The sequence below is a fragment of the Culex pipiens genome, chromosome 3 (genome assembly GCF_016801865.2).
Source record: "Culex pipiens pallens isolate TS chromosome 3, TS_CPP_V2, whole genome shotgun sequence".
NCBI classification, from domain to species: Eukaryota; Metazoa; Arthropoda; class Insecta; order Diptera; family Culicidae; genus Culex; species Culex pipiens.
In genome coordinates this window covers 63,150,302-63,163,071 of record NC_068939.1, presented here as the reverse complement: position 1 = coordinate 63,163,071, position 12,770 = coordinate 63,150,302, and the positions used below count along the sequence as shown (strand labels likewise).

The 12,770-nt window shown below is 33.7% G+C and overlaps 1 protein-coding gene across 23 annotated transcripts in view; it reads right to left on the bottom strand.

Moving 5' to 3' along the window:
* Positions 1-12,770, bottom strand: part of LOC120424318 (poly(rC)-binding protein 3) — a 335,864-nt gene that overhangs the window by 49,108 nt on the left and 273,986 nt on the right. For 11 of the 23 annotated variants that reach the window (XR_008212383.1, XR_008212384.1, XM_052709564.1 and 8 more), the window contains 2 exons: positions 5,475-5,594; positions 4,605-4,754 (listed from right to left, as the gene is read on the bottom strand). Coding sequence is in view for 21 of the 23 variants with exons in the window: in XM_052709564.1 (XP_052565524.1) it covers positions 4,605-4,754; positions 5,475-5,594 (270 nt within the window). In the remaining 2 variants the exon portion in view is untranslated. The remainder of the gene's footprint in view (positions 1-4,604; positions 4,755-5,474; positions 5,595-12,770) is intronic. The other 12 variants (XM_052709567.1, XM_052709559.1, XM_052709561.1 and 9 more) reach the window with 2 other exon arrangements.

The window sequence follows — 12,770 nt, the reverse complement described above, 5'->3', positions numbered from 1 at the left end:
TTATATATAAACCAAACAATACATTTAATTGAACAAAATCATATTGAGTTTGTTCATTTATTATTTTTTCAGAGCATTTTCAAATAATAGTTCCAAAAATTTAAGAAAATGTATACTTCCGCGTAAAATTCGGGAATTCCCGGGAAATTTACAAATTTCCCGGGAAACGGGAAATATTTTTTTTCGGGAAATCCCGGGAATTCCCGGGAATTTTTTTCCCGGGACGGGAAATTGGACGCTCTAATTTCATTCATTTATTTTTATTTTTCTGGCATTTTTTTTAAATTGAACCCCGTCTAAAGCGGGTTTGGGTTGTAGAGGGTTAACACTTGTAGCCCCAACGGCGTCAAATAAGTTGAAAATGCAACTTCAACCGGCTGTATATCCCTTGGAACAATGTTGGAAATGCCTTTTTCATAGTAACTTAGGGTAGACGCATCTGTTTTGGATCTACCTTGTTGGAGGTGATTCTTGACATCCTTCCGGATCGAACGCAACAAAGAATCATCTAAATCGATTTAGTTTTCGTCGAGATACAGCTGCCTGAAGTAGCATTTCCAACTTTTTTGACCCCCTTGGTGCTTCGCGTAAGTTTTGATCCAGTTGGTGCTACAAGTGTTAAAATGCCTTAAATATCAATTTTCTCTAAAACTTAACCCTGAATTGCTATATTAAAAAAAAATCGTAAACTACGTTCAAGTTGTAGCAATAAAGATATCAAATGATCGGGATCTTTTCATAGAATTTGCAAGTACTAATACTTTTTTTAAGTACTAAATTTTTACAAAACTAGGATTTTTTCGAAAATGAAATACTTCAATAACTGAAAATTAGTTTTTTTTTAAATATGTAGTTGTGTGGAAATTTTGAAAATAAAAAAAAAGATATGACTGCTTTCATAATGGATGAAAAATCTCCGACTATTTAAAAAAAAAAAATGAAGTGAAAATTTTGAGTATTTTCAACAACATCTAAATAAAAATACTATCGGATCTCGCTTTTTAAATTTAGTTCTTTAGAAGCCTTTAAAGAAGAACATTTTGAACAAATATGTACCGTAAACCGGGGTGACTTTGATAGGATTTCAATTTGTTTTTAGAATATTTTCAACAGGTAAGGTTTTTCTCAAGATTATTATTTTTGAAACATGTACTGGGGTAGGCCACACAGAGTCCATGCACTATTTTGGAAAAAAAGTTTTTTCAATAGTGTTTAGAAAAATATTTACGTTAAAAATTCTTAATTTTAATTCCGGGGTGACTTTGATAGTCATAGTTTTTTCTTGTTAAAATCATATTTAAGATGTTCAAACATCATTTGTACGTTAAATGTACCATCACTAAAGTAGCTGATATAGTTTGTAAGAAAAAAATCAATGTTTTTGTTAAGTTAACTAAGTTTATAAACTGTTTAACAAAATACATATAAATTTTAGGTAAAATTGTTAAAAAGTCAGAATTTTGCCTGAAATTTGTTAAAACTAGTTTTGTTTATAAAATTATCTATTTATATTGCAAGTTTTCACATTTTACATGAAATTTGTTTAACTGAAATTGCCTATAAATAAGGAGTTTTTTTAATTGTGTTTCAAAAATACATATTATTCATTATTTACAAACTTATTAAATCTTCTCCTAGCGGAAAATTGTCCAAAGAATCCGAAAATGCATTCCGTTTTCCGATTAAAAATCATGTTCATTGAAAAAATCATGACACTTTTAGAAGTTTAAAATAATGACATCCATCAACATTTTCTTAACTATAGTTAACTAACTTATGAAAAAAAATTTATGAAAAGTTCTTCTTGAGGTACTTTGAACACTTCTCTATCACGGTCAGTATGTTTCTGAACCATTCCTTACGTATTTTAATTGTGCTCTTCATTTTGCGGAAAAATCGCAAACCTATCAAAGTCACCCCGGCTATCAAAGTCACCCCGTTTTACGGTAACAAGTTTATGGTTTTTTGATGTGCCAATTCAAATGTTTTGAGAATAATCTATTTATATTTATAGTCGCAAATCTTATTTTAAAATGAGTTATGCTATCAATAAGACCAATTTATGTTTACAATACAACTTCTAGCAAAAAAAAGCTAAAATCGATAAAAGGAGAAAACAAAATCAAATATGTTTATAACTTATGAAATAATACACAAGAAAAGTAATTTTTTATCATGAAACGAAAGTTGTTTAAGTTAACATCAGAACCAATGAAAAACTGAAATTATGAAACTTAAAGAAAAAATTGGAAATCCAGGAGAAACCTATTAAAATACACGATGCCTAGTACCACCTTGAATTCATATTGACCAGTTCTGTTTAACCTGGAACCGGCTCCCGGCTATCCAAAGAACTGCTGTATACTGTCTTCATGAAATTGATAGATATGAGTTGTATTGTTAATTTGATTTTGGTTAACCGCGGTTGATTTTCTTGAAATAATTCGAACTGTCAAAAATCCACCAAAGCATCTACCACATTGATCACACAAAAAAACTGTGGTAGAAAGGATTGGAAAAGGTGGATTTTTGACAGTTCGAATTATTTCAAGAAAATCCACCGCGGTTCATAAAATCAAATTAACAATGCTACTGTGGTCATGCCGTTTTTTTAATCATCCTGGTAATTCCGGAACCAAATGCCGGTGGTCACTTGGGGACAATTCCAGAATATGGAAGAAACCCTATCGTCCGACAAATCAAACTTCATGAAATTGAAAGATATGACAACCGGAGATTGTCGTAATTATCAAACTCATCCTGGCCACTTCGGAACCGGTTACCGGTGGCCGCCCGGGGACACTTCCAGAATATGGAAGAATCCCTATCGTTCGACATATCAAACTTCATGAAATTGAAAGTTACAACAGTTTACAGTCATGCCTGGTTACTACGGAACCGGTTACCGGTGGCCGCTTGGGGACACATCCCGAATATAGGAGAAACTTCATCGTCCGACATATCAACCTTCATGAAATTGAAAGTTAGAACAATTTACGGTCATGCTATTACTCTCTGACTAATCCTGGTCACTCCGGAACCGGTTACAGGTGGCCGCCCGGGGACACTTCCAGAATATGAAAAAAAAAATCCTATCGTCCGACATATCAAACTTCATGAAATTGAAAGATACGATAATCTACGGTCTTGCCGTTATTGTCAAGTGCTGTTCGCTACTCCCAATTTTTGCTTGAATGCAACAATGACGAACCGTCTTATTATCCATACAAACTTCGGAGAAAAAAAAAATTCTGCCCTGTCTAATCATTATTGTAAAATTCAAAGTGCACGTGTTTCTGGGGACCTTAAACTTCATGCTTACCCTCTAGTTGAGCCTGCGCTGTTATTTTTGTCATTTATGTTAGTCAGTTAACCAGATTTTTTATATATATTTAACAATTTTAAATATTTTTACATGATTTTTTCTCAACTAAAAACTCAGAGATAAATCTAGAACTAAACAAATAAATTCTATTTCTTTCAATTCATCCAACCTTGGGGGTCAACTCTACATGGAAATTCTACCTTTAAAGAACATCAGCTACAGGACAAGATAGAACCTTTAACAACAATCAGGCCGGCGGGGGCAAGGTTTACTGAAGCTCTATAGGGGGAGGAGGGCACACGCGCAACTTCAAACAACAGAGAAAGATAGACAGACACAGAGGCTGAGGGGGGAGGCAGAGGGGTTGGTCTAGCCTTCTCTTCTTACTACAAAGGGGACACACTATGTACACAAGGAGCGGATACTCTGCATGGTTAGGGGGGGTTCCTCGAAGAATACTATTGATTGTGGGGTATTTTTTTACAGAACGTTTCGCGGATTTCGTGGGTGGCTGTGTGAGTGTTTGTGTGTATAAGTGAGAGAATGACAATTTTCAAATTTCTAACTTAAACTCGTTTTTTGTTTACCAATGTTAATAACTAAAATAAAATAAGTATTTTTTAAATCGTAAATATTGTCGTTATTTACAATTTGTTCTGTAAAATCTATGAAGAAAGTCACCTTTAAAATGTTTTGAAGGTTAAAAAGTCTGACAGATGCGGGTGTAATGCGTAACTGCGTTACGTAATAAACGAATGCTTCCTTTGTCACTCTTGTATGCTCGTCTAATGTTTACATTCTTCGGACTCTAGAAACTAAATTTAAACAAATTCCGTGACAATTTTTTGTTATAGTTTACATTGCATACTTTTGTTTTTGTTTAATCGAGGTAAACACGTTTCTCTCGAAACGTCAAAATGCGACATACTAGAGGACGTCAGCATAAGAATCGGGCACGACAACAAACAACTGGCAGCTGTCAGAATTTCTAACCACTTTGATTGTTTACTTTCTCTTTGCGTCCAATTACTGATTTGAAAATGTTTTATATGTTTACGTGTTGATGTTTTCCGTAGTTTGATAGTTATGACCATTCGAAAAGGGTCACTAAGGTCACAACGTGTTAGGATCGAGAGGGGTTGACTAACATTCCATCCACAAACCGGAAACAGTGTGTGACACAAGGGGGGGTGGTTGAGAAGGGACGGAGGCTGGTGACAGACACATGGACGTAAAGGTGGGGTCAGTTTTGACGCGCTCAATAAAACGGTACACGTACTAGCAAACTCACATCAGGCATCGGTTGAAGATGATGTGGAGGTATCGCTCCTTGCAGATGTGTTCCTTTTAGTAATGGATCGGCTAAACCTGAGATGCCGGCCGCCGCATGCAAGCCACCGGCAATGGCTAGTGGAAAGACGGTGCAGGTCTACACACGAGTTTTTATTTTTTTTTAATGTATTTGTTAAAATTTGATGTTTTTTTTTGTCGAAATACACCGAAATGAGACAGATTTGAACGGGGTTTTTGTTCATGTTGGTGTGGCAAGTGTGTGATGTGGTGAGTTCATGGATGACGTAACGGAAAAACGGAAAACGGTTTGTTGAAATGGAAAGAAAAACAGAGATTAGAATTGCGCAAATCGAGCCGAGTTACAGTAGGAAAGTGTAGAAATGTAAGAGAGATATAAAAGAGAGAAGAAGAACAAGAAGAAGAAGAGAGAAAATCCGGAAATAACATTACTTAATCGTTCGAAAAAGCGGAAACTGACAGGATATAGTAGCAAATGGGGGACGGAACTCTACAAGATGGTAACAAGAGAGATTAGTTGAAGCGGAACAATTCAAATTCGAATGGGAGAAAGGACGGTGGATTCCAAGGTAAGGATGGTACTCAAGTGCTAAACACTGTCGAATGAGCTTAATTACACGGAAAAGGAAGCGCGCACTGTAGTGGAGTGGAGCTCTCGGTTGTGTAAGTATTTGTAAGCAAAAGGTGGGGTCTTTCTGAAGAGGGGGCGGTTTCAAAAGTTTAGCTCGAAAAAGGGGGAGAAGGGGCGGACCAAGGATCGTGTGTGTCTCTAAGAAAGCAGCTCGCCTTCCCGTTTTTGTTCAATTTGGACAGCATTCTGCAGTTTGGACAAACTTACCTCTTGTGCTGGTACGGCGTAGTTGCCCTGAATGGTGTACGCCTGGCCGTTTGCCACGATGACCGGTCCGTTCATCTGGGGCTTCGGCCGGTACGGGATGGTGGCGCCCTTCGGGGGTGACTGAAATTGGGAGGAAGAAGGGGGAAGAGCGGTTAAATTAGTTGTGCGATAAAATATTTCAATTAATTTAATGGGAAAAAAATAGATTGGCTTTATGACACAAGCCGATTTCTATGTCACTTTTAAATCATCAAAGAGTTTTTATCTCAATCAACAAAAAATTGTAATAGCACTAACATTTTTTAAAGCGGAGCGAATTTATTTTAAAATGATTGAACTTTTGACCAACATGATTTTTGCTTTGGATGGTGTTTTTTTTTTGTTAAACTCGTTAAAATTTATAGATTGCTCTACGAAAAATCTGTGAACAAGATTCACAAATCCCTTCTGTGCTCATAACTCATCGAATGATCCCTACAAAAAATGGTTATTGATAATGATTGTAAAACTTACTGACATCAAGTTGTTCCTGACATATTTTTTTTTCATTTTTCATATGTTCTTACACCACGGGCAATTTAAGTTGAGAAATCTAAAAAGATACCTGACATAGTTGGAATTTTGATTTCAAAAACAACCGCCAAAACCAGTTAAAAGTAGCAATTGAAATTTAATTTCAAAACAAATCTCTATAAGTAAACAAAGGTGTAATCCATAAATGCTGAAGGAGAGCAGTTCTCTGCGCTTTTATTTTTCAAATCATTCATTGTGGTTATTGATTTGGATGAAACTTTGTCCATTGAATCCTGGTCTTCAAATAACTCAAATAAATATACAAATTTGTGGGCTGTCAATACAAAACTGCTATTGATTTTATTAAAAATTCGTACCATGAAGGAGATTTTCTGAACGATTTGTTGTCTTTATATAGTTTTGCGTTATGATAACCCGGGCAGACGGTAATCCCGAGCAGACGGAAATAACTTGGGAATAACATTTTTTGATATTTGAAAATACTAGGCCAATAACATTTTATGTTATTTATAACAAGATTTGTTATTCGTCGTTATGATTTTATTGTTATTGGATTGTTATTGTAATAACATATTATTAACATTTTTAGTTATTCTTCGAACAAATCTTTGTTATTGTTTTTTTTTTTTATTTTAACAACTAATCCGATCATCCCAATAACAGTAGGCGGTATTCTCCCATAACAAAAAATGTTATTCCAAAGATTTTTTTGGCTTTCAATCAATATCCGACCAATAACAAATTGTGTTATGATAACATAAACTGTTATAAAACCCTTGTGCAAAAATGGATTTTTCAAGAAGAATCCATAACATTTTCTGTTATTTTAACAGTATTTGTTATTGAAATGGCATGTATTTTGTTATTACCGTCTGCCCGGGATAACAAAATGTATGCCATTTATATAACAAATACTGTCAAAATAATATAAAGTGTTATGGAATCTACTTGAAAAATCCATTTTTGCATGAGGGTTTTAAAACAGTTTATGTTATCATAACAAAATTTGTTATTGGTCTGATATTGATTGAAAGCCAAAACAACTTTGGAATAACATTTTTTTGTTATGGAAGAATACCTCCAAGAATACCTGTTGGAAAAACAACAAAACATAATAACAAAGATTTGTCAAAGAAAAGCTTAAAAATTTTACTAGTCTACTATAACAATAACAATCCAATAACAAAAAATGTATAATGACGAATAACAAATCTTGTTAAAAATAACATAAAATAATATTGGCCTAGTATTTTCAAGCATCAAAAATTATTATTCCCAAGTAATTTCCGTCTGTTCGGGTAGGACATTTCAGACAAAACTTGGTTCTGTAAAATTCTTAGCGTAATCAGGTATAGAGTTTTGAAAAACTGAACAGTTTTAAGAGATTTTTACGGATGAAATTTAAGAAAAACTTTACTTCGATTTTTCATTTGCTTTAAATTTTCAATTATATTGGGCTTTCCTTTGTGAAGCTTTTTTGTGATGCTTGAAAAGAGTTGTATCAAAAGTGTCAAATATGACTAATTTGATTAATTTTTTTTTATGAAAATAATCGATGCTCAGCGATTTTATTTTTTTTAATTTTCAAGAAGATTTCTGCCTATCAAAAAAGGAGATGTTATAAAAAGGTTGTTGCTGGACAAAAATAATTAAAATTCTGGGTCAATTTTGAAAAGTGGAGGGATTGTTTTACATCACACTTCTTTCGAATATTTAAAACATTAAGAGAGGCTAATTGAAAAACAAATCATAAAAATATTAAATATTGTATTTGTATAAGTCTTCAATATTTGGTGTCCAGAGTGCTCCTTTTTGCTTAAGAGCCCATAATATTGCTTCGTCTCAACAAATTTCTGCCAATTTTAGAAAACTATTTCCTCTAAAACATATACAAAATTTTTAGTATTTTCAAAAAAAAAAAAATGAATGAAGTGAAAAGCAAACAAAATTCCGCTTTGTTTGATCCCCATATTGCATATTTTGAAAAATTTGAGTATTTTAGAAGAAAGTTTAATAAATTTAAAAATCATACGAAATTTCAATTTATTTGATATCCATATTGAATTTTTCAAAATTTGAGTATTTTAAAAAATACGGTATTTTGTGATTTTTTTTGTATTTCTCAAAAATATCTCTAATAAAGTGAAAAGCACACACAATTTTGCTTCGTTTAATGCCTATATTGCATATTTTGAAAATTTTAGTATTTTCGAAAAATTTATGAAAAATCTAATATTTATAAAAAAAAAACTCGTATACATTAAAAAAGCGTACAAAATTTCAATGCGTTTATTATTCATATTGCAAATTTTTTAAATTTGTGTTTTTTGTTTGCAAAAAATATTGTGAAAATATTAGTATTTCCCAAAAAAAGAATAAAAAAATCGCTTTGTGTGATACCCATATTGCAAATTTTTTTAATTTGAGTATTTCAAGAAAAATACGTTTTTTTTGTGAAAATTCATGAAAATTGAATAAATTGAAAAACCATACAAAATTTCTAATCGTTTAATACCCAATATAGGCAAATTATTAAAAAAAATATTTTAGAAAAAATACGATATTTTGAGAAATTTTAAGTATTTTACAAAAATACTAAAATTAGATTTTTTTCAAATTGGTTCAATAAATAGAGTTTAGAATGTTTTAAAAAATGAGTTATCATCCAATATCAGCGATAAGATTATCGACGATAACGATAACTATTATCGTGATCGTCAGACGATAATATTATCGACGATAAATTTATCGAAAAACAACCTTGGTATGGACAAAAAAATTTGCCGCCGAGTTATGATTAAAAAAAAAAAAAAGAAATTCTACTCGAAAATTTTTATGATCGAAAAGTACTTTACACTTAAAGATCAAATTTAACTGAAAAGTTACAGGTTTGCGAATTCTTAAAAAAGTGTTCATGTTAATCCTTTCCAGGATTTGTTTTTCAAAGGTTGAGAAAATTAGCTAAGAGATATTGAAGACTGGACTGGTTGCTGAAATACAGCGAATAAATGAAATTTGAATGTTGAATATTTTAATGTCTCATCCAAGCTATTTATTATTTAATACCAATATCTCAGAAACTAATGCTCCTACTTTAAATGTAAAAAAAAACTGTAAAATTTTCTTAACTTTTCGATTTTTTAAAATCCTGGAATCAACTATTACCTTTCAAATAGGCGTAATGTTGAATATTTGAACTTTTGTTAAAATTTAGTGATTCAAAATATCATAGTATTCATCTTCAACAATTTGAAATGACCTTCAATAAAATATTATTCCATTGTGGTTAACGTGTCAATCCTTGCAAATAATCACGCATTTATTTGCAAATTTCGACAATATTCAATATTCAATATTCACATCACGTTTGCCCGGTTAAGTTCAATAAGTAACGCGACATTCCACAAGAATCTGTGCCCACACAGCCTCCAAAAGTGGACGTTTCCCGAAATTGGCGTGCCCAGTTTTAATTTGCGCTTTGATTCCGTTATTAATAATTCAACGTTCGTTTTTTTCCGGAGTGTTTCAACAATTTGCCACTCCGTTTTCCCGGCTTTTTTCCCAACCCTGCCGAAAATGTCACTGGCGCCGCTGTAATGGATCCAGAGCTGTAACTTTTGGCTCCGGACAACAGCTGCTGTTGCATTCCAGGGACCAGGTTCCGATGCGAGGGCTTAGTGAGCAGCTTTTCACCGAATCTCGGCGCGGCAATTATTTTCAGCGTCAAATTTAATTATGCTGGATTTTTATAATATTAAATTTTCGAGATTTACCGCACGGGAACACGGCTTCAGCTACCAGAGTGAAAATGGTTGATGACCACATTAAAGTCGCTTTCATTAATCAGTACCTGGTCGGAGCGAGGGTTTTGCAAAAAGTGAGTGGTTAACCTCAGCAAAGCGCTCCCAAAAGTGCTGGAGGTTGTGCGACATTAATAAAATGTGGGGATTATTATTAATTTAGACAATTAGCGGTGGCGCAAATGCCCTCCTGCGGGTCTCTTCCGGGAAACAACCTCGCGGGCAGGGTGGATTTGCGCGGATGCATAATATGAGGGCGTGTAATTGAATACATTTTTCCCGCGGAATTCCCGGGGATGCAAATTTTATGCATTCGAGAATGATAATGTGCCCCATTCATTGGCCAGCTGTTTAGCAGTAATTATCGGGGCCCGGTTTGGATTGAGGTGGATTGAGCTGGAGGGATTTGAGCGTTTGATTTCAGGACATACTGAGAGAAATATTTTATTCTGTTTGTGAAAAAGTGCAAAACGCACTATGACTGTTTGTTATAATTAATCAAGGTTGTTTCAACTGAATTTCAGGGCATTTAATAGAGTTCAGTTTCAATATTTGATTGAAACATAACCAAAAAATTCTTAGCAACTCGAAACTCGTAAGGTTTTCCAAGTCTATCACGCGGTTTCTAATCTATCAGCTTCTGATTGGAGTTGAATACCCCTTTCAGTGAGCAAATTTTGCACAAGTCCTACAAAATCTAAGCCTTTCTTCAATTCAGTGCACGGCGTTTTGAAACACAATTATCTGCACTTTTGCATGCTCCCCAAAGAGGAAGCTTTTATCATCCTTCCTCGAAACGCACAAAACTTGCCTCAAAATCCTCAACTTGGTTTCCGTTATCAAGAATTACGCGCGCTCGTTCGCCCTCTTCCTGCCAGCCATCGTCTACTTCAATCACGCGAATAAAGCTTGCGCGAAATCATTCCGAGAAGAGACCGGGCAGAGCTTATCACCGTGTGCAACCGTCATTTCCCAACGCCGTGGCCAATATTCTGCCGATTTGCGGAAGCTCCCATCCGTCCTTCTGCAGGAACTCTGGAAACTCATTCAAGAGGGTGGTGTGTGGAAAATGAGAAGAAATTATCTTTTGCTGCCCTCTGGGGGCACCGTCACCATCGCAGGGAGCTGCTTTACTCAAGATATGGAGCTGAGGCCTTGGACCTAGATTGACATGGTGGTGATTTGAAGAAAATTTTGGAATATCTCCAAAAACTGTTTTTTTTTTCAGAATTGATCCATTATTTTTCAACTTGAATGAGGGTCATTCCTTCAAAAAAGACCACGCTTTTGACATCGACCTTCACAAAATCTGCTCATATTTGGTGTGGAGGTTTTTTCCCTCAAAAATAAATAATCAGAAGAACCCAGCGCCCTTGCATCTCCTTCTTCTTTTAGATTTTTGAAAAATGTCATTTTTACAATGCATTTAGTAACAATAAACTTCACCAAAAGTCAACTTTGGGTAGGCAAGAATGTTTGGCGTGCTCAAAATTTACGCACAGTGTTGCCAGATATGAAAATTAGGGCGTCCAATTTTCCCGGGTTTTTAATTTCCCGGGAAACGGGAAATTTTTTTCTGAAATCCCGGGAATTCGCGGGATCTCGGGAATTTTTTGAAACAGTCATAAAATCTATATTTTCATTTTATTTGTTAGGTTTAAAATTAAAATCATAGAATCAGCTCAATTATACTAATTGGTGATAATCTACACTTCAATCTAAACATAGACGACAGCTTTTAAATAGCTTAAAGGGTTACATAAATGTATATCGGCATAAATGTCAGAGGTTGGTATGAGAACACATTTAAACTTTTTTAAATCTATTTTCAAGACATTAAAATATATATTTTCATCTATCAACAAAATAAATTTGAAAACTTTTGGTTGTACCATTGCCGAGATATAACAACTTGAAATTGACAGTTTCAAAAAGTGGGTGCCACGAGATCACTCGTTAAACCGTGTGCCTGACGAAGGCCGATATTCAAAAAAGTTTTTAAATAAGATAAAAATACGTTTATGTTGTTCATATAAAAGCAAGAGAGCTTTTGATTCTTGCATTTTTCAAATATGCAAAATTCAAAAAACCGGGCATCGTCATGCACACGGGAGGTCTTGTGAGTCTTCTCCCCAATTTTAACCAATTTGGTCCATCCTATCTTGAGAAAAAAATGTTCACAAAGACACAAAACAATTTTAAATTATTTTTCATGAAACATCTTCGGCAAATCAAGACGACAGTTTGCTTTGTGCATGGCAAATTTTTGTGCTTAAATCGTCTATTATTCAGTTTAATAATGAAATATCTTCATGAAACTTTCAGGAGTGATCATCTTTAGAGCGGGTTTAATAAATTTTGCTTTTTATTCTGGTTTGGCCAACTGGGAAAAACCAGGACTAAAGTCTGAACAGTTTAATATATTTTTTTCCAATTTTTAAAATTATTAATATTCAAAAATGTAATAACCAGTCTTTTAAAAATATAGAGAGATAAATAAAAAATACTTAAAGCACTAGGAATTTTGCGAATCTGTAAACTTAAATTACAACAATTTTCACTAATAAGCCAAATTTTTTCGCTACAAAACTATGTGAAAGAAGGTGAAGCCCTACAGTGAAAATCTCTCGCAAAATTCCAAAAGAACTTCAATCAGTAAATATTTTTTTCTTTCAAATTTCTCTCTCATTTAGTGCATCGATCCCGGGAATCCCGGGATTTTTTTGTATTTTGTCCCTGGATTTCCCGAAATTGGAAAAAAAAAATCAAATTTTGGTAATAGATGAACAACTACAAAAAAATAAGAAGCTATTGTATTTCATAAGTTTATATTACAAAATTTTGATATCAGTGCTTTGCCTAGTGCTTGCCTAGTGCTTTAAATACTTACATTTTAAATTTAGACATTTTTGAAAAGATTACTTATATAAATGATTTTAAATTTAAAAAATAAAACAATTTT